Source organism: Strix uralensis, chromosome 4 (genome assembly GCF_047716275.1).
Source record: "Strix uralensis isolate ZFMK-TIS-50842 chromosome 4, bStrUra1, whole genome shotgun sequence".
NCBI lineage: Eukaryota > Metazoa > Chordata > Aves > Strigiformes > Strigidae > Strix > Strix uralensis.
Genome location: NC_133975.1, coordinates 91104998 through 91126958, shown reverse-complemented (window position 1 = coordinate 91126958; position 21961 = coordinate 91104998). Strand labels below are relative to the sequence as shown.

General features: G+C 39.6%; 1 protein-coding gene across 1 annotated transcript in view; it reads right to left on the bottom strand.

Moving 5' to 3' along the window:
- Window positions 1–863: 863 nt before the first annotated feature.
- The window catches only part of RTF1 (RTF1 homolog, Paf1/RNA polymerase II complex component), a 30636-nt gene continuing 9538 nt past the window's right edge, over window positions 864–21961 (bottom strand). Inside the window, exons 3-18 of the mRNA XM_074867813.1 lie at window positions 19384–19531; window positions 17859–18063; window positions 15623–15737; window positions 13908–14019; window positions 12970–13105; window positions 12168–12345; window positions 11180–11262; window positions 9889–9976; window positions 9692–9799; window positions 9029–9106; window positions 7731–7852; window positions 7298–7355; window positions 6654–6731; window positions 5426–5521; window positions 5023–5134; window positions 864–3684 (exon numbers count right to left, since the gene is read on the bottom strand). Of these exons, the coding sequence (XP_074723914.1) occupies window positions 3578–3684; window positions 5023–5134; window positions 5426–5521; window positions 6654–6731; window positions 7298–7355; window positions 7731–7852; window positions 9029–9106; window positions 9692–9799; window positions 9889–9976; window positions 11180–11262; window positions 12168–12345; window positions 12970–13105; window positions 13908–14019; window positions 15623–15737; window positions 17859–18063; window positions 19384–19531 (1824 nt within the window). The 3' untranslated portion in view covers window positions 864–3577. The remainder of the gene's footprint in view (window positions 3685–5022; window positions 5135–5425; window positions 5522–6653; window positions 6732–7297; window positions 7356–7730; window positions 7853–9028; window positions 9107–9691; window positions 9800–9888; window positions 9977–11179; window positions 11263–12167; window positions 12346–12969; window positions 13106–13907; window positions 14020–15622; window positions 15738–17858; window positions 18064–19383; window positions 19532–21961) is intronic.

Sequence of the window (21961 nt, the reverse complement as noted above, 5' to 3'; positions counted from 1 at the left end):
CAATTTTGTTTCACAGACAGCCCTAGCATGAACTCCGTAGACGCACACACCCAGAGTCTCAAAAAGGATGTGTGTGTTGGGAAAGGCCACGCTCCTCATGGTAAGCCACTGTGTCTGAGAGGCAAATTGTGTGTGCTGCATGTAGGAGGGGCATGGGGAGGGGGCAGTGCCCACAGGGCAGACAGACAAAACTGGAGAAAGCAATATGAAATTACTTATAGAATCAGAAGCTAATTCGGGTCAGAGGGGAGCTCAGGGAGGTCTCCAGTCCACCTTCCTGCTCAAAGCTGGGTAAGCTACAAGGTTGGATCGTATTACTCATGGCATAATCCAGCCTTCTCTCGAAAACCTCCAAAACAGAGATGAAACAATCTCTCTGGGCAACTTAGTCCACTCTCTGACTGTCTAAAGGGTGAAAAACATTCTTCTTACACCTTGGCAGAACTTGCTCTGTTTCCAAGTCACACCTGTTGTGTCTTATCCTCCCACCAAGCACCCCCTGAGAAGAGTCTTGCTTCATCTTAATTCAGTAGCTTCTCTAAGTTCAGCTAAGGACTTTAGCATCTTTGATCACAAAAGTAGTCTGGGTTTTAGTGAAATGTAGCAGAGGTGCAAGTGAACTGACCTTCCAAGAGGCTCCATTTGATTCTAACAAGGAGCAACTCGAGTTGTTAGAAAGTGATTCAAGAATCAACAGCCGCTCTTGCAAAAGAGGGGGCTTGCTTTCCATTAATTATTTTACAGTATTAGTATTTTAAATAAAATCATCCAGACTGACAAATGAAGTGTCAGTTTCTGAAAAAACAAATTCCAGACAAGAAACCCTTAGCACCTCAGATCAAGGGATAAACAATCAACCTTATTAAACCAACAAACCAAGTTTATTTATAGAAGTCTGTACAATTGTGATGAACTATGCTAGGACACCAATGAAACAAAGCAAACAAATCTCTCCCTCTCTAACAAGCGGGAGGTGTAGTCACTCACCTTTACATGCACTTAAAGGAAAAAAGATTACAGCTTTCATACACAGTTCTGTAACTATTCAAGAGTACTTTCTTGATGTATTATTCTCAATATAAGAGGTTTGCATGATAATTTACTGACTGTTGCCTCTCTTCAAAGCAGTATTTCAGCAGAATCCAAAGACTTTGAGAGAATAAGTGGCAGTTATGTAGTTGCAGATAACTAGGACATAGCCCATCATTTGGATCTGCATTCTAAACTCGCTGCATCTCCCCTGTTTCCGTTATCTCCACTAAAAGTTACTTGCAACACTGTACAGCTCTCATCGATATTTTGGCTGTAGTACAGACTATTCGTGTGTTACCAAATGTAGAAGTTACCTAGAACCAATACATGAAGGGCAAGCACATTAAAAATACTGAATTTGAGTTAACTTTACCTTTAGAGACCACTTGTCATTGAACCTCAGAGCTCTGAGGCATTTCTGTGGAAAAATCAGTTCCTGAATCACTTGATTTGGCAATTATTTCTTCAAAGCATTGGAGAGTGATTATTTTGAAAACTGGCTATTGCAAAATAACTTTAGATTTTTTTATTACAAATCTGTAACATCATTGAAGCTGTTTAAAAAAACAAAATCATATCAAATGCATATCTACACAGTGAATCACGATGTCTCCTATGAAGTTATCATGGTAGATTCCATAAATCCACTCTTAAAAAGTTAAAAGTACATATATGTGAAAGCCTACTACAACTCCAGAGAAGCTGCTAAAATAGGCCATCAAATAAAGCAGTCTATGATTACATATTTACAGAATAACCCACATATGTCCTAGAACTATGGACTATTCGGTAAATAAGCACTGAAGGATTTCTAATTATTTGTTTACATGGTAGATACGAGCTGCTTCATAGGTTGATTTTCTTTTTATACACAGTCCATAGTATCAATCTGCACACAATTACATGGCGTTTCTTTAAAGCTACTGTTAAAAAAGGAAAAGAAAGTTAAATAAGAACTAGATTAAAGTTTCATTAAGAATCCAACAAGAAAGTATCAAACACAGGTTTAAACATAACCAGTGTATGATTTCAGAAAAACAGTAATGCTCTGACACAAGAAGAGCATCAGCATTTTCCCTCTTCAGGGTCCCCCAGAAACATTCCTATCCAGTTCAGTGCTTAAGTTATTATGTATGTACTGGCCTGAGTAGGAACAAACACGTGCTTGCACGCTTACCTGAACGAGGGCCTCTAACCTTTTAGACTTCTAATTCTCTTTTAATGTAGTTCTTAGCTCCATATATTCAGTTGTATCTTGTTTGGAAAAGTTCTTTGTTAAATGTCATTTATATTTACACTTTGATTATTTTTTTTTTTTTTTACACCTGAGTGATAATTTAGCTGTCACCTTGTGTCCAGTCAAATATTCCATAAAGCCATACAATTCTTGTGCTAGTGTTGCACTCCACTTGTACCACTTCATATATGAAAAATGTGCATCAGCTACTTCTCATACATTACCCACTGACCTTTCTACTATGTCCTTACTGTGTCCTTCCCCTTCCACACAAAGTGATTTTTTTTTTTTTTAATTTTTTGTTTGTTTATAGAAGCCCCGTTTAAATGGTTCACAAAGCAAGAAACAAAGTGAGCTGGAGCCCAGTGAAGACACGATGACTTAACAAATATGTAATATTGGAGGCTTGAAGAAGAAATTAAAGCCCAACCAATGAGCACCCCCGGGCCATCCCAGGAAAAGCTACTCCACTCAGTTACAGCTGGAGACCCCGGATGTGCTATAGATGACAAGTCCCACATCAAGAGCTGTGTACCTCTCTCATCAGCTAAGTGTAAGTAAAAAAGGGAACATGACGTTAAACAGCTATATCAGCCAAGCCGTTTTAGTAAGAAGAATCACATTTAATGAGTTTCTTTCTTGCAATTTCAGATGCTCAAGTACAGCTGGTAGAAATTCAAAACAGCCGTAAAGAACTGTGACAGACGGATACAAATAGTACTGCAGCTTAAAAATGATAAAAAACACCTGAAAAAAAGTCACACAACCCTCCCAAAAAAATTTACACTTTGAACCTAAGCCAGTTTTTGAAGATTCCCTTCTCCATAGCTAGGATGAAGGAGGAAGAAGAAGAGGAAGAAAGTGCAGATGACCTTCCAGCCACAAAGGTCTTGCGCCAATGTTTATTCACTGTGCCTGTGGTGGTATGTAAGGGGAGATCACCAAGTGCTGATTCTGCGACCACCAAGAGATTCCTATGTAAATCCAGACCTCAGGCTAATACTGAACACAGAGTGGACCAACGAGCTGCATCAACAAAATAAAAACAAAAACTCAAACTAAAAGAAATGGGAAAACCCCAAATAGCACAGATCCACATTTGTGAGGGGGGCAGGAGGAAAGGGCAAGAAGGGAGGTCTATACAGTAAATAGTTGTATGGTTTATGTTACAGATGACTGGCAGTTTTAAAGAGTCTCTTCCCAGCTCCATTGCTGCTCCAACCCAGAAGGGAGAACTGAAAAGGGAGGAAGAAAAGGTAGGACATCGTCATGGAGCATGCAGGATCAGAAGCAGCAGAGTGGGCATGCTCAAATAAGCCCCCGCCTCTTTTTGTAGTCCTCCAAGTTCAATGATCGCCGAGGGGCACCATCTTTTGCTGGTGGAGCCTTGGAGGTGATGGCCAGTGCCTTGGATTCTGTTGGGGATAAGAAAACAGTGAGGACCAAAACACATGAAAACTACAGATTTTTCTTGTTGCTGTTGCTGACAACTTCACCACAAAATCATGTTCGGCTTCTCTAGTATACATCAGGTTAGAACTTCAGTTAATAATGCAGGCAGTATCTGGTAGCTTATCTTCATAGATAAAGCAGGTGCAATTTTGCCTCTGTTAATCCAGCCTTCTGCTGATAAGTATACTTTCATTTCTTAAGAAAACTACTCTGTAGTGCACTGAAATCACAATAGAAACAGCCCTTCAGGCTCAGTTCTGGCATCTTTGATAAATCATTATCCCATGAGAATAGCAAGCATAAAGAGACACATAATAAGTGGGCAGAAGTCAAACTTCTACATGTCTACAATACAAATTTTAACCAGTCCCCAGGTCCTTCTGTTAAGAAACAAGACTGCACAAAGCAAGATGCCAAAATGATGTTCTGTCTGAGGAAAAAAACCAAAACAGCCATACTTAAACCTCTACCTATATTGTGTCTCCCTCATACTTCTCTTTTCAGTCCCCTTCCTGGTTTTCAGTGTCCTTTAGTGCCTAACCCTCATCTGCTTGCTAACTCTCTGAAGTTCATAACTCTCACTATCTGTTTCAGGAAGTCTCCTATTCTTGGCAACATAACTCTGTAGTCTTACATCCAGAGTTCCAATCTTGACCTAGTTTGGAAAGACCACCTCTCCTACTTTCCCTTCTTAACAAGGTTTTAAGTCTTTGTGTGTTCTTACAGTATTTCCTAAATTGCTGTCTTCCAAGAAACTTCGGCTCCAATACTTCCAGAAATGCAAGAAAAAGTGAGCCTTGTGAGTCAAATTGCACCAGTATACTCCCATACTTTCTCTCCACTGGAAGGCAGCTTGAGAGGACGAGAGGAAATGGCCTCAAGTTGCACTGGGGGAGGTTTAGATTGGATATTAGGAAAAATTTCTTCACTGAAGGGGTTGTCAAGCATTGGAACAGGCTTCTCAGGGAAGTGGTTGAGTCACCATCCCCGGAGGTACTTAAAAGATGTGTAGATGTGGTGCTTAGGCATATGGTTTAATGGAGGACTTGGCAGTGTTAGGTTAATGGCTGGACTCAATGATCTTAAGGGTCTTTTCTAACCTAAACAATTCCATGAAGCTAAACTGTTCCTGTCACACATCTCAGGCTCTCAAAGTCAAGATCACAAAGATGACAAACACGGAGTCCTTTCTCCAATTTTCAGAAGTCCACCAATGACTTTGAAAGAGCTATTCTGGAAAAAGTGAGCTCTACCGTAATGAGCTGGACAACCGCATCCCCAAATTCAGCTGGAACACCTACCTGAACTGGGAACCTGAAGATCAATCTTTACATCAAAGTCATGCACTTTGAAAAGATCTTCTGAAAGGTCACTGGCTGATTTAGAGTTCATATCTTTATCCTTCCCTTGACCCTGAAATAAAAACTACAGGTAAGTTTCCAACCCTTATCTCTTCAGATAAACAGAGATAAAAATGCTTTTCCCCCACTTCTGTCACAAACATACTTAGTTTAGCTTTCATACTGTTAGAGAAACTTAATTTTCTTTCCCCAAGAAAGAAAAAGCTGTTCCTTTTCTATGATAATGCTCTACAGGACACCTATTTCTAGAAATGAAGCATGCACATCTACTATTAGTCATAAGCTTCTAGAGCAAAACAGTGACAGTAGGAGGAACGTAACAGAGACAGAAATGGAAACTTGCCTTACTCATGTCCTTTGGAGCATCTGGTAATACACCAGACCCGTATTTTGCATTTAGCTGGGCAAGGATGGCAGCTTGGACAGCAGGATCTCTGGACTGCAGGGGGAAAAATTTAAAAAAAGAAAAAAAAAAAAATCACTGTATTTAAATTGACGAAAACTATAATGCCATTTTGTTAAAACAGCACTCATATCCATGAATCTAAAACCATAAGAGACTGTAGATCAGTAAGCCCGATCTTCAGGATCTCAGTGACAACTGAAATCATCCTGCTAGCTGTGTAATGCACCTGTCGGTAACAAACTACGTTATCCTTCAGAAAGTCTTTCTTTGAGAAAATGAGAAATACATTTCCTGTTGATGTGCTTTGCTCCTGGGACTGGTCTTAACACTACCATTAGATGTATTTGTTTCCAGCTTACAGTTCTAGCTGAAACACTCTACTAGAGAGAAGAAATCTTTAAAAGACTTTACATAATAGTTGTTTACCATACTAAAACTACTCAGTTATGATTCTTTTCTAAGACGTAATTATTTAATTCAAGCCCTGCAACAAAGTTCCTTTTCTATTCCCTTGCCAGTTTGTGGGGACTGATGAGAGTCAACTGATCAGTTTTTATTCAGCACTGATACCAGAACCATATACTGTTCCAGAACAGGCCTCAGCAAAGCCAGATTACTTAGAAGTAGGAGCTGATGACCTTGCTATCCATCATTCCTATAGCTAGGGATTTCTATAGCCAGGGACTTCAGTAGCAGGCTTTGCTACAGTATCACAGGGGAACTTTTTGTTAAACTACTTTATCCATCACAGGCTCGAAATGTCTGGTCTCCTCTCTCCTTTCACAGATCTTTCAGGAAAGTTTCAACTAATTAGAAGTGAAACTCACACCTAAAGCAAGCTACCTGCCCGGAGCTAACTAAATCTGAGTAGTTCTACATAGAACTCACTACAGAAATCTAAACCAGTTGCTTCTCCATGTACATACCCACATCACTTATGTCCTTCAGACTTTGCATTAAAAAAAAAAATACTGCTTTTTCCTCCTTTTGGGATAGTGAGACCACGATCTCACTCAACTACATCTCACCCTGGCATCTGGAACATTAACAGCGTACGGCACAGCTGGGAATTAATACAAACCACATTTTCCTTCCTACTCTCCACATTACACTGGTTTCTGTTTCTCTGCAAATTGCTTCAATTGAACTGAAGTATCACACTCACATTAGACACTATTGTGGGCTTGCACTGCCGCCTAGTAAAGGGGTCCATTTGTTGGTTTTTCATGCTGTGACTTTCAGCCTGAAGAAGAAAAAGCAAATGGTTTTGCAGAGTTAGCTACGTGCACCCTTCTAAATCCTCCCACAGCATTCTGTCCATACAAGCACTCATCAGGTATAATATCAAGATCAGAAGAAAACCAGCAACAGCATTACAGATTAGAAAGATTTTGACATACCCACAGTCCTATGCTTCACAGGGCAAAACCAGCCCTGTTGAATATAACACAGAAAACAGACGCACATATCTCAGGATAGCTAAGGCTTAACCAGTTGTTAAGCTTAACTTTTCCTTAATAGAAGTGTCACTGCAAAGAACTGAGTATTCCCTTTACTCTTTTATTGTCTGAAGTCTCCTTTCTGATTTCTTTCCCATACAAAATGCACAAAGTCACTATTACAGTGAGTAATCTGCTGATAATTGAGTTTATCAAAAGGACAAAGCAATCTGCTTCAAAATTATGTCATTTGCCTATATGAAAGATTTTATACATCATTAAAAAAATTGAGTAACTTCACCATGCAATTATCCCCGTTTGCATCATTTCATCTCTACTTGTACAGAAGTATTAATTCAGCACTATTTACCACAAGCGCCTTCTCAGACTCAACAATATTCCACTCTCTGTTTCTCTGGTTGATGTAACTGCAAAAAGGAAAAAAGGGAGGGTGGGGGAAAAGACAAAGAAAATGACTGTCATTTATCAATCCCTACACAACAAAATGTCTGACAGCATTCTTGCAGCTTCATCCTGATCACAAATTACTCCTATTGCAACACAACTGCCAACTAGGGTATATGGACAGGAGTTTGCATTTTTGACAGTTTTAGCTGAATTACAGATATGAGGAAGTGAAGACCAGCAAACACTAATAGAGCCATCATGATACACATTTCATTAATATATTGTACAGAAGAGACAAAATCTTGCAGTTAATTCACTACTGCATTAGTTTCTCTTCTCTGTATATTTTGATTGATATGATTTAAGAAAGAAAACTCCCAATATCATCTTCTTACCTGATTGCAGAAATGTTTTTTGTTCTTTGACGATCCAGGGCCTCTGCTCTCTCTTCAAGTTCATTAAGCTGATCTTGAATCTGTTTGGCCTTATCTTGGTCCCCCAAGTCCTCAGCCATAGCCTTCAACCAAACAGTAACTCATTAGGCACTACTCTCTACCACAGAGCCAGTCAGAGAAACAAGGGATAGACCCATGAATCAGACAGCTAACCCTATTCCAGTTGCAAATGTTCTACCCCACGTGGTAGAACACAACAGAGAGCTAAACTCTCCTTACAGCTCAAGGCAAAACAGGACTTCTTACTCTGAAGAACTCTGAAAACCTTTGAAACTCCTTAAACTAAGGAAGACACAGGAACACTAATCCCAGCATGAGGAGGGCAAGTCAGTTAATGACTTAAGTTGCAGGTTTGATTAAAATTTAGTATCACTATTTACCAGCTCAGGAAAAGAATGATTATTTCTGCAACTGTCAGTTGCTACTTATCGGGGAGTTGGGACAGTCCCCTACCACACCGCCAGACCAACAACAAGAGCTTATTATGCCACCTGGTGACAACAAAAAGCAATTGCACTCTTCTGCAATGAGACACTAACAATTCGTGCATAGTAAAACGATGACCAAACAATACAGTTAATCCAAAGAATGTAGAACTAAAGATTAATCCAAACTCTTTGGTTTTACTGTATATGAAGCACGAATGCCTTGAAAAAGGACTGCGCAAATAAAAACAAACAAAAACATGTTATGTCTATCTTCAGAGGTACTTAAGACTGCTTGTTTTCTTGACTTCTTGGCTTTGGCTTCACTGTTAGGTCTATTCATTCCAGGTGGTCTACATGTGAAATAGTTCAGCGGCAAGTAAATCTTTCGGCAACAGATTCTTTTCAATATAAATTACCGGCCACGAAATGACAATTCAGTCACCCCCGAGTAAAAAACAGTTTAACACAACTTTTATTTTTCCTATCTAAAAAAGTATAGGAAATCAACTTTCAAATGTTACCATGGGGTACTCTAAATGAAAACAAAACAAAAAAAAGTTTCTAAAGCAGAACAGCTTAAGACCTTCTTGTTTAAAGAACACAAAGAGACAGCCATGATTGTTGGCAATTGCCTTTAGAAAAAGAATGCAACAGCTTTAACTGGGTTCTACATGTTCTGAACCCAGCAATGAACCCTGAGATCCACCTTTTAGCTGAGCTTACTGCTGACTACCACCAAAATCCAGATGAGCTCCAGTTCTTCAAAATCAAAGACTGAATTAAGCTTGCAGGCATCATCTCATCTCTCACCTTTTCCTTTAACAGCTGGGTTTTCTTCATAGCATAATTTGGAGGTGCTTTTCTGAACCTTTCCTTCTCTTTCACAATCTGTAAGATGCAGAGGAAACAGCAAGAAAATGCAAATATGAAATGTCTATTTCAATACTCAGACACTAGAAGCAACAGATCAATATCACCTAAGAAATGTACTTAATGCCAATAGAATTTTACTCATGCTCTTCCTCTGCTGGATTTTTTAATTTGTGACTTGGTAATGAGTTACAGCTCCATTCCCCTCACTTAATGACCTACAAAAATCTGATGCTAATCACATTTGGTCAGTATTAAGCAAGTATTAAACTGTAGAAACTGATAAATACATCTATCATGATACTGTTAGCTTTTCAGAACTTGAGAACTAAGTTGCCATACTCAGGAGTTCTGAGCTCTGCAACACAAGTTCAAGAGGAGGTAACAGGACACAAAGGATGAAGTAAAGCATGAGTGAGCACCAAACAACAGCTGGATCACCAAGTTACTCTATCCAGTTATGCAACTTCATTTTGAGCCTTTTATTTTCTTCTTAGGAGGCAAATACCATAATCATTTTGCTTTGTAACAGCTAGGGCTCTACTCCACGAGCTCCTGTCACCTTTAAGCACTGCCACAAACTCACTACAACACACTGTTTACCTCCTCAATGTCCTGGTCATTAAACTTGTAGTTGAGGGCTTCTTTGATAGACACTTCTTTCTTGTTTATCTCATCTAGTGTGGGTAGTTGCATCCCAGCAGAGAACATCTAAACACAAGAGACAAAGAAGTTACTTTCCACTTAAAGTGTCCCTGGCAGAAGGCTCCTAAGAAGAAACTAAAGTCTGGCAAACTTACCGCTTCCTTCCACTTCATAAACTCACTTTCAGTAAATTCCTGATTTGAGACAAACTCCAAACGAAACACACGTGAATCGCTGCCATGCCTGCAACAAGAGAGTGTAACAACATCCCTTTCTGATGGTACAGAACTGTGATCTTGGATCTACAGGTGTAAACTGATTCAAGGAGCCCAAAACCAGACACTTAAGGCTACTCTTGTGGCTTGCATGCTATCTATTCCTAACTTCAGTCAGGTCAGTCACAGTACAGGAGCCTATGTCAGCTATTTGTAGCAAAGGGATACTAGAGAGAAAGTCTGCAGGAAACCTTGTGGCAGTTGTGGCAGTAAAACCCTCAGGAAGAAAGAGAAACAGACCTCTCTCACACCTAAACCTTACATAACCAATTTGGTGACCCATGGCACGATCTTCGGAAACACAAAGCTCCTTCATGTTTGGACCAGTATCAGTCCTGAATTATACAATGCTGGAGCCAACCCCTATCTCATTTTTCATTCGTTGGCCAGTCAAAAGCCAGAAATTCAAAAACATTTTCAGTGGAGCACCACCTTTGGCACTACCAGCTAAACTAGTATACTGCTACTAGCCAAAACTAAAATTAGTTGCCATGGTGTAAATTTCACTCAAAGCATGGAGCTCTCTCTGACATAGCCTAAGAAGTTATTGAATGTCACAATGGATTTAGATAAGATTTTTTTTACTCCACACTTGCACCCACGTGCATTCTCCACACGCCTTCCTGTTTCTCCCAAATGGTTAACATCTTGTCCTATCTCACCAGGATGTTTTGTATTGTAATGTTAACCTTCACCTCATGAACCTTATAAGGGCCGTAAGAACAACTGAGAAATCCAATGCTACATTCAGCAGCTTCCCCGCAAAGTACCATTTTATGTTGTAACACATACGCCAGACCCAATCATGTATGCCTTTAAATGATGCACGTTTCCAACATCTGATTATAACAACAGTGGAGAAAAGTTATAAGAGAGTATTGCAAAGCTCAAGAGGCAATAAACGATCATGGGTTACTAACACAAATTAATTGCTCAGATGTCGACACAATCACAAGTCCCTGCATGAGGTTTTTGGTTTTTTTTTTTAATATAATTATGCCCAAGGGGGGAAAAAACCCCAAACAAACCGAACCCCAACATTCTAGCAGTAAGCAGCATGGCAAGGCCCAGTCTGCTTTTTAGCTCTCGTTGCCAAACCACACACAGAACATTATTTGCTATGAAAAGGGCACCGAATCACAAACTGATGAGGACTACTTTGGTATCTTACCGCAACTGTAGTCCTTTGTTTGTCCGGGTACCACCAAGCTGGTAAACTTTTGCAGTCTCTACCACACCAGTTATTTCAGCAACCTATACCACAGAGTACAATACACAAGAGGAAGGATGTAAGAGGGTTTTTACTAGTGTTCCTGGAAAACACACACCATATTCAAGCCTTTTCACTAGGGATCAAAAACCTTAATCTAACAATTCTAACTAGATCAAGGAAAGCAAGACTCTTCAGTGTACATTATCAGGTACTGAATTAGTTGCTTCATGCATCACCTTTGAGTTGACAAATTATACAATTGGAATACTTGATGCACTTTTTCTATCTTCTCAGTTCTGCCTTCCTGACCAAACAGTGTACACTTTCCTACTTTTCCTATTTCTTTTTCAATTAATGATGTTTTGGATTAACATATGTCCCAAATGAAATACACCAGTGCTGCTCACATGCTGAACACAGCCCCTCTGGGGACCTTTTTAATGTAGTTTTTGAGAATATTATTGTATCCTATGATTGTGTAGTTGCAGCAATGAAAAACAAAACTGTGTTCTCAAGTCCCTTCTCTGCTGAGGCACACTGAGGTACTAGAAACACTAGAAACTAAAAAAAGAACCGAGATCATGCAGTAAACCTGGGAACATTCCCAGAAATAAGGAGTGAAACCTTACTTGGTCAAAGCAGAGTCCTGACCTCTAGTTTGCAATACAAATGATGAGACAAGACAGCATGAACCAAAGCTGGAAGAACAGGCTTTGTCAGTGCTCCCTCTCTCTCTCACCAAATATATCTCTTCACCTAACTGGTCCCATAGATTTATTTTTAAACCAGTCTCCTCCACTTCTTCAGCAGCAATTATGTTTTCCGGTTATAAGCAATCTTTCTATGTTAATCACTCAAACAATCACAGGTACCTGAGAATTCCTAAGCTGCAAATATTATATTGCAGCACTATAAAAAGAACTAAATCCCTTGAAACCAAACTCACCCGATAAACAGGTTTGCTGTTGTGATTTCCAATGCCAATACGGACAAAGCAGCCAGTGACTGTCTTGGCAAAGAAGGGCATATGACACCAGCGTTCCAGCTTGTGTCGTGATAACCGTACTCGGTTCAGTTCTTCAGGCAAAGACACCGGCTGGGACTTTGGAGGAATTTCTTCTTTCCTGATTTGGGAAAGGTGAGAAGGAATAAAGAAAAAAGGTAGAGACATAATCACCAAAAGAGGAGTCCTGAGCAAGGTGCAGCATGAGTGCTACCTATTTAAATTACTAGTAAAAGGAATGATTCATCACGTTGACTGTAGTTGACTGAATTTAGCATTCATGAGGAACTGAATTTAGGATTCATGAGGAAGGCTTAATGCAAAGTCCCTGACTTGTTACCCACTGCCCCTGCTACTTCAGTAGACTCACACACCAAGGCAGTTTATAGGGCAATGCTTTCAGATAAGTCAGCACATACCTCTGCCCTGTTAATACGCCATGGTTCTGCAGCTGCTAAACTGTAGGACTAAACAAATCTGTAAACAACAGTGCAAACGGGCCTAACACTAACAGCAGGGAACTGAAGTTACAAAGCTAGCCGAGGTAAATCAGTCCTGTGCACCATGATAGAGAAGCCAAGGACTCAAATCCAAGCAATGCAAGTGTGCCCAGAGGCAAGACCACTGTAGAGACACTAAACTGCCCCCAAACAAGGCTCTAAAACAGCATGTGTCTACTTAAAAGTGGATCTCTGTTTCTGAACACACACTTACATGTAATCATAGTCCAATGTTTACTACTTACTCTTCCTCTTCATCAGAGGATGAGGATCTGGATGAGCGATCACTTTTCTCACTAGACTTATCATCCTCTTCCTCCTCTTCATCATCAGAGTATACTTCACTAGTTTTTAATGGCTGTTTTTTTGCAAGCAATTCAGCTGGGGGAAGGACAGAGAACAAGGAAAAGTAAGCTGTAAATTTTTTGTGAAATCTTCCTTTTAGAGCTGAAACCTTATTGTTTTTTTTTTAAAAAAAAAAGAGGCAGATAGCTGTTAATTTTACACTGGATACAAGTGCCACATGTTCAAATCCACTAGTAAGCTAAGCACTCCATTGTGTATATTCAAAGAGAGAAATCGAAAAGCACCTTAAATCTCAGTTGTACTTATCTTCAGTCTCCCAACTTGACTACATGTAGCAATACAAGATGGGTATAACAACTGGATATACAAGATAAAACTATTATGATCAGACAACTCATTGTTATTTTGCAAGGAAAAAAAAAAATCTCATGTTTGGAGAGGACAATAAAACCCAGTAGAGTGACAAAAAGGGTAGCATCAAAAGTCTGTGGCAAGACAGACAAGATGATGTGTCAGTGAAGAAACAAGCAAATGTAGATGAGGTAGCACGAGTACGGTAACTTCGGTTTGGATGGTTCAGAGATTAAATACAGAATCTAAGTGACCAATTCAAATACATGAACTAAGCATTACTAAGTGCCATTTGATGGACTGCGATGAAAGTTTGTTTTGTTTTCAGATCGTTCCGGGGAGGAATACAGCATCAGTAGTGCCACACAATACCCTAGGTGGTCACGGTGGGCAAAAGACCAAGGAAAACACAGACACAGAATTCATTCACTCCAAGGTGTAGCATTGCTGCATTAATTAGAAACAGGAAGTAGCACTTTCAGAAATCTGTAATAACGCCTCAAACCGTAGCAACATGCTTTCATACCTGTTCTATTCTTCCTTTTCTCTCTTTCTGCTTTTAGCTCCTCCATTGCCTGAGATTTCTTGTCTAGCTTCTCATCCCGCTTTGATCGCCGCTCTTTGTTATGTGACATGACCTAAAAACATGCACAGAAAGTCCCTCAACACCAAGTACAATTCATAAATTGAAATGCATTAAAACAAAGATTGTTTACATACTTTGAAAACTTTTCAAATAGAAACTACTAACAAACTCCATTTTGAAATCATTTTTTTCAAGTTCATTTTTACAGAGGCGAGGGAGAGGGAAATCAATCTGAAGCATATTTCTTTTTTCTATTTCATATCAAAAATAATGAACATATTTACACTTCAACATTTCTGCCACCAAGTTTTAGTCTCAAAACTCTTCCTTGAAGTTAAAAAAGAACTAGAGAAATAAAATGGAAGTAATTCTGCAACTAAGAAGTAATGAGGAAAAAATGCGATGAAAATTCTTCTCATTTGCTTCTCTTCCTGCAAGGCCAAATCAAGGGACTTGTTCTCATTCAGTAGCAAAGAGAAAAGTTACGTCAAAAAATACTTAAAGCACAAATAAATTGTGTGTAAAGTCTGCAATACGGATCCAAATCTTAAAATGTGTAAGTCTTCTAATATTTTCCGTTTCTAACAGGTCTATCTGGAATACTGGGTAGCATAGAAATCAGCTTCTATAATAAGCATAAGAGACAGCCGTTTGAAGTAAGTCAAAGTAGTTTCTGGAAGGCACTGTAAAAGAACTCTGCACAAGATCCTTTTATATATGCATATATGTATATGTGTCTACACATTATGTACTATATATATGGACTATATAAGTATACACATACGGAGTTGAGAGGGTTAGGGAGATGAGATTCACTCCACTTAATATGTGCCTAAGGGAAAAGTCATCTAACCTAATTTAATTTAAGTGTTCGACATCTGTTTCACCAGAAAATAACATGGCATGAATTGTCAGCTGGAGATGCCCTCCTCCACTGCACAGAGGCAACAAGTGCAAACAATCAACTAGTTCTTAGATGGCTGAAGTTAGGCAAGATGAATCCCATTCCATTCTGGGAGCCCATCTGCCCAGACGCTATAAAGAGTTAAGGGCAGGATCTTAATCATCTGAAACTATAGCCAATTCAACCATTTGCAACTACAGTTCAGTTACAGAGGCCTCACCCCAAAACCAGGTATTATCCTCTTTCTATTGGAGGTGGAAAAACTACGGAACTACTTCTGCTCCTCCTAGCATTCAAGCTTTTCCTTGACACCCCTACCAGTAGAAACTAAGCATTCTTTCCATTGTATGTGCATGCAAAACAATTAAGGGCTGAGCAGTTTCTGGCCTGCTCTCTCAAACTTTCACTTGTGAGAAAGACTGCGTATCTAATCTTTCAGACTGAATGACAGAAGTTTGGCTAAAGGAATTGCAAAAGGTTGCTTTCCTGTTCTCATATGGGAAGACTATCACAGCAACTGCATTTTTCATTAAAAGGAGTTATCAGTGCACCCCTCAGCAGGCCAAAGATGTTAATTCCCTTAAATGAACTGGAAAGGCTAAAGATAGCTTGGGCATATAAATGAACTAAATTCTGACCTGCTTACTACACTGTTTGACATTAAGGGAAAACATGAGGGGCAGAGAGAGGGAGCATCCTATCTCCTATTGCCAAGGAAAACGGTTTGTTACCAAGGACAGTTATTTCCTACCTGGGATTCCTGGATCTGTGTGAGTTTTTTCTTCTCCTGCTCTTCCTCTTGCTTTTTCTTTTTCTCTTTCTTTTCTTTCTTTTTTGCCGTTTTTAGTTTCTTCTTGATTTCAAATCTAGTAGCAGATATTGAAAGAAAAAGAATGCATGAAAGAATGCTCTCTCCCCGAGTGCGCAAAGTACCACTCAGATGCTATCACAGCTTAAGCTGTTAGTAGGTTGTAAGGAACACTTCCAATGCTTGTCCAAGATGGAGAACCCTTTAATGTTATCCTGTCCCCCACTCCCATTCCCTCCCTTCACCAAGAAAGAAAAAGGTGAAGAAAGGCTGAGCATAGAAAACTGCAGACTTACAGACACCTAACCTAAAGGGCTCTGGAGACCACATAGTAATGGCTACTCCCCAGAAAGCTGTTCTTACTCCATCTTCATCTTTGCCAGTGTAGTGACCATTGCATGTTGCCTCCAAATATAAAAACAAGTGGCTATTTCACATCATTTGAATCTCAACAGCTAAAAACTTGGTTCTTTAAAGCCACTATCATGTTAACTTTTTCATGCTCAAACTCCCTTTCTACTGGCACCGGTCCATATAGGAATGACTGCAAAGACAACACAGTGAGTCCTCCTTCAGCAGCTACATTCCAATCAGACTCAGGCAGTTTATGCAGTCCAGTGTAGGCACTTCCATTTCTACCTTCACAAAATATATCACCCTGAAATCTTATTTTCAGCCACTGTATTCAGAAGAGCAGTGATTTCACTGGAACTTTTCTGTAACTGAGATTCCATTGCACCATGGACTGGTAATTGCTTTAGTGAAGTGTACATATGGACAAACACAAGGAAAAAGAATTACTTAACTTCCAATAACTGAAATTCAAAATATGTTATCCACATGCACATTACACAGTCCATTCTCCCCGAGTCCTTTACACCTGGATTTTGTGGACAACAAACTGAAGTGCCAGATGAGCTTGCTGCCCTTTATGCCTTTAACATGGAGCGTAACATATGGGGCACAGGCACTGTATCACATGCAATGCCTGCTGTAATCCCAACGAACTCACAGCACAATGTACAACGTACAAAGAGCTAAACAGCATTTTGAAAGATTCAACTTACCATAAAGTTAAATAACTACCCCCTCCCGCCGCCACCACCCCCTTAGTTCTACCTGCCAACTCCCTTACACAGAACAGGACAAACTCGTTTAAGATTAAATCAGTAACTCAAGCTTAGATTGTTTAGCTTGTTTGTATCAAGTATTCTCCAGTGTTCATTTTAAAAGACAGACTTTCAGTTACCATGGAACAGTGAATGAAATTAAGAAATATGGTGTCCTTCTACCCAATCTAAATCCAATCTTTCACTCATTCTGATCCCTTTGAGGAGAGCAGCAAACTAGATAAGACACTGAAAGTGGTATTAAATCCACAGACAGACAAGCAGCACTCTAACTATGGCTTGGACAAGTGGACAGTCTGACAGCAGCCTGTATTGACATGATTTACTCAACAGATGTCAGTCCTCTAGAGAAATTTCTCAGCAAGTGAGAGAAGAAAGAAGTCACTGAAGAGGGAAGAAACTGGAGAAAACTTGCCCCACACATGCCAAATCTTTTCTGTAGACACATGGGAAGAAAAATACCTTTAGTACAAGGAAGCTGCCTGATAGGACGAGTGTTACAGTAACAAACAAACAAAACCACAACACCTAAGGTACAAATCCACAAATGATCCCTTGAAAATGACATATCCAACACCACTCCTCATTATTTCAAGCTCTCTCCTGTTAGGGCCCCAACCAGCTTCACACCCATACAGAGGCAACCCTAACACTGCTCTGTGCTTCACCGTTGTTTTCTGGAAAATTCCAGAAGCTCATATACATCTTACACTTCGTTTGCCTTTTTTCAAAAGTATCAGCGTGTAACAACTAATACAGAAAAGACAGAAGAGAAAGCAGTCTGTCTGACTGTCTGGCATCTAGTGCGCAAAGCAGTAATAGGGCTACAATGGTAGCTGACAGAACCATGCGTATTCAACAGCTGAGAAATTTTCAGAAACTGACTTTTACAAGAACACGCAGAATTCCTGCTGTGTGCTTCTCAACTAGCTACAAGGACAGTTTATGCAAAAAATCTACAGTGAAGCTTAATTCACTTTATAGTGCTGAACGCTTGGACCCCAAATATGAGAGCACAGACCATACTCTCCATACAGATAAAAATTCACCTTCTCTTTAGCACTTCTCTCTTCTCTATCCGGTTAAACAGCTCCTGCTCTCTCTCCTTCTCTGTCATTTGTTCCAGTCGAGCTCGGTCTTCTTCATCTCCCATCAGATCTTCTCCATAGCCATCATGGAATTCCTCATCTTCAGATGAAGAATCTGAATCTGAGCTAGATGAGGAGCTGTTGCTTTCTGAGTCAGAGACCTCTCCTAAAACAAAAATACAAGGCAGTGAGATTCAACTGGGGCAAAGCCCAACCACTTCATTACAGAATGTTAGCAAAGGATACGAAGAATTAATTTTACACTCCACTTCCACTATACTTGGTGACATGCTTATGTCCCTGAGAAGTTGCTTATACATCCATAACTTCGTGTGTACGTCCACACCTCAAATGCCACTATCAACCACCACAAATATTCCTCATTATAGCGACCTGAAGAACCAAAGTTTGTCATTTGAAGACTGCAATGCTACGAATTGTTACATCGCAAGACAGAGTTGAAACATACTACCCTCAGGACTGGCAAGGCTGCGATGCTAGCTCCATGACTGTAACGAGCCCTCTCAGTTACACATGGGCTTAGTGAACAGCTGGCTTCCTAATAAGATTGGGTAACAACACCTTTAAACTTGATCAAAGTCCAAGTGCTTTGATTATCTCACCTAATCAACTACATTACACCAAATTACAAAAGCAGACATTAGGATTCTTTCTTTCGCTTTCATTCTGGTCTCAGTATTTCTGGAAACTTCCAGCTTACGCTGTGGAAACCCTTGATTTGTAAGCACCAATATATACAGGTTCAGTCACTTCATGCTTTGGTCTGTCTCCGCTGTGCTTGATATACTTAAAATTGTAGGCTACTTTATATTCTTTCTTAACTTTGCTTTTTTAGTATCAACTGAAATCGCAACTAACCACCTGCAAACCTTCACGGGCATGATGAAAACAAGAAAGAACGCAGGACATTTGCCCAGCATTGGAACAGATTCAATATTCACGTAAAAAAACTCTGACAAAGTTATAGTAATGATTTTTCTTCTTCCATTTCGGTATAAATGTGCAAGAAATCCAATTCAGAGCAAATGCATGCAAGATAAGCTCCTATTTGCATCATGCAACACTATACGCCTCTCCCTTTGTCATCACAAGAAGTTCGGGAAGGGAAAACACATCAATGAAAATAAAAGAAAATGCTACCCACACTACAGATGGGACATACTAGAAGGAAGAACAGACTTTTCCAGGAGAAAGTCAAGTAATGAAACGTGTCATACATTCTTCAGTTGAAACAGTATTTAGTGTAGTGTTGCAGTTGTGATGGAGTGCTTACGGCAGTGCTATACTGAATTATATGCACTTCAAGTCAGAGCAAGTTTAAGGGTCATCCAGACTACCGGTAACACAAAGAAAACTCTTTGAAGGTAGTCTTTAACATCACCATTTAACATTACTCTTCAGTGTGCATAAAGGGGTCACTTCACTTGGAATTACACTGTAAGTAGATGCACATGTGTCATCTTACCCTCTTCAGGTGCTGAGCTCTCAGCCGAGCTGTCTTTATCTGAGCTGCCTGAAGAGGCAGCTTTGTTTGTCTGTTTCTTCATGGCTCCTTTCTTCTCTGCCTTACCCATTTTTCCCTTTTTCTTGTTTTTAGAACCTCCAACAGTCCACTGCAAGGAAAGAACCAAGAAAAGGATCATGAAACATGAACATCACTCTTCTCCCTCCCCCAAAGCACTGGAGTAAAAATGACTGAGAAACAGTCCAATACCTGACAGCAACACATCAAGCATACAAGGTAAAAAAAGAAAAAAAAAAAAGCAACAAATAGAAAACTTAAACGAAAGCATTTGATGAAGTTTTTTGGGTTTGGGTTTCTTCTTTTTAAAAAAACCCATAAATCTGTTATCAGTGCAAGCCAACAGTTGGTAGGACACTCCTTTCAAAAACAATGAAGGCTTCAGAGTCCGCAATATCTGCCAGGAGAAAAGAGGTACTGAAAACATCTTCCTAGGAAAATAATTTTAAATAAGTGTCCAACTGCATTTGTAAAGATTAGCTTCAGTTTACTACTATTGAACAGAAGCAACAGATGTATTTCCAAAACTAGTTTATTCAAGAGCACATTTGAGATGTCATGAAGGCACACCAATTATACATGACAGTCTTTCCAAAAATCTCAGTTTTACCAAGAGTACACAGCATCTGTATTTTCATGCAACAAAACAATAGCACACTCGCCCATAGACAGTAGTGCCACCACCTGCATCTACGTTTGTAAGTCAGAACCAAATCAGAATCACAGAAGTCAGGAAAAAAAGAAGAAAAAAAATCAAATACCAAGTCTTAATTTTACTTTTCTCTTAATATCTTATCTTCAATTAACTTAAGACTGCAATTTCCACATACAGGACTTATACCACCACACACATGAGGGTAGCAACTTTAAATCCTAAAGTCCCAGGAGAAGGACTAGTATTTACCTTCCACTGTGACTTCTTATTAGAATTTTTACATTGTCCCAACTCCCTGGATAAAGCCAGAAGGGAACAGAACTGGTAAGGATTGCCTGTGTATTATTTTAAGGCTGTAAAATATTTTGCACTTCAGTACCTCTCCTAGAAATTCTCCAGGCACAAGACCTTTGGGGATAAGAGTTTCTTTCTACATATATATATATATATATATTTAGACTGTTACCCTCTTCATACCTGTATATTACTCTCATCATTCATGCAATTCACCATCTGTTCAAGCATACAGTATATTAAAAAATACATTCCTAAATCAAATGAGGAAATACTCTTCTGCATAACTGAGATCTTGCGCTCAAAACTACTCTTAACTGGAAAAAAAAATCTTTAGATTTGACCTCAGGTGCACACAAACTTCAGGTTTCTCACCCATTCACTCCCTCCTGGGTGATGAATCAAGTACAACTCTGCAGGCAGTAATCATTCCATCAAATTTGATGCTGACTTCTGCCTGATTAGGCACCATCTTCAGAGAACCCTGGTGTTCAAATACTTTAAATGAAACTCATCTGAGTAGTTAGAAGCTACTACCTGATCTACTAATATCTTTAGAATTTCCTAGGTTTTGGTTATTCTCACATCCAGCCTTGTACCTTACATATTACCAACTGCTTCATTACCATCTTTAAGCATCAGTTGTGCATTCAAAAGTATCTGTCCAAGGCCAGGCAGAGGTTTTGTTTTCTGAGGTAAAAGTACAGCTACCTAGTGGTGAGCCTCCAACTGCAACGCTGCCCTATGCAGTTCCCCCAGTCTGTTACGGTCCATAGGATAGGTGAGAAACTGCACAGAAAGGATCTGGCTTTCTATCAGCCCAAGCTTGTACTCAGGCCTTTATTGGCTTGTTATAATACTGCTGCCTAATAATATTCCTGGTTAACTATGCCCATGTAAATCAGTTAAGAACAAGTCTGTACTCCGCCTGAATCTGCTCAAACCTTAAGGAACCATCTCCTAGGTATTACAGAAAAGTCTATTTTTGCTATTTGCTCAAGAGCTCGCCTACTGCCAGCATAGCAGTGAAAACACAAGTGAGAAAGTTAAACTGAGCATTTAGCAGGGAAGAGCAGAGCCCTCTGAACCAGGGATGCAGAGGTGCTTCCTTCCCAGAACTGTGCTACCTCCTTTCAACGTTCCAACACCGAATTACACCTTGCATCAGCATGCTGTATAGCACAGAGAAAGCCATAATATGCACCACACTTCTATCAAGACCCTGAGAGGTCATGCTGAGATGAGAGAAGCTGAGATCAGATAAAAACAGCAGGACTTCAGTTGTTAATAAAATGTTTAATAGCTGTAGATACACGTGTTGCGGATCACTGTTCTCAGCCTTTGACTCACAAATGGAATTGTGGAGAGAACCTGGGTCCAGGAAGATGGGACTGAAGAGAAAACCATGTGACAACCTCTTGAATAAAAGAAGTAATAAAAAAAAAATATCTCCCCTTATCTACAAAATTTTGCTTTGGTTTCTATTTCACCCTGGAGAATACACTTCATCTTGCTTTTGTTTATGCAAGTGACCTTTGTGTCTTTTAAGTCACAATAACTGGTTGTGACCTC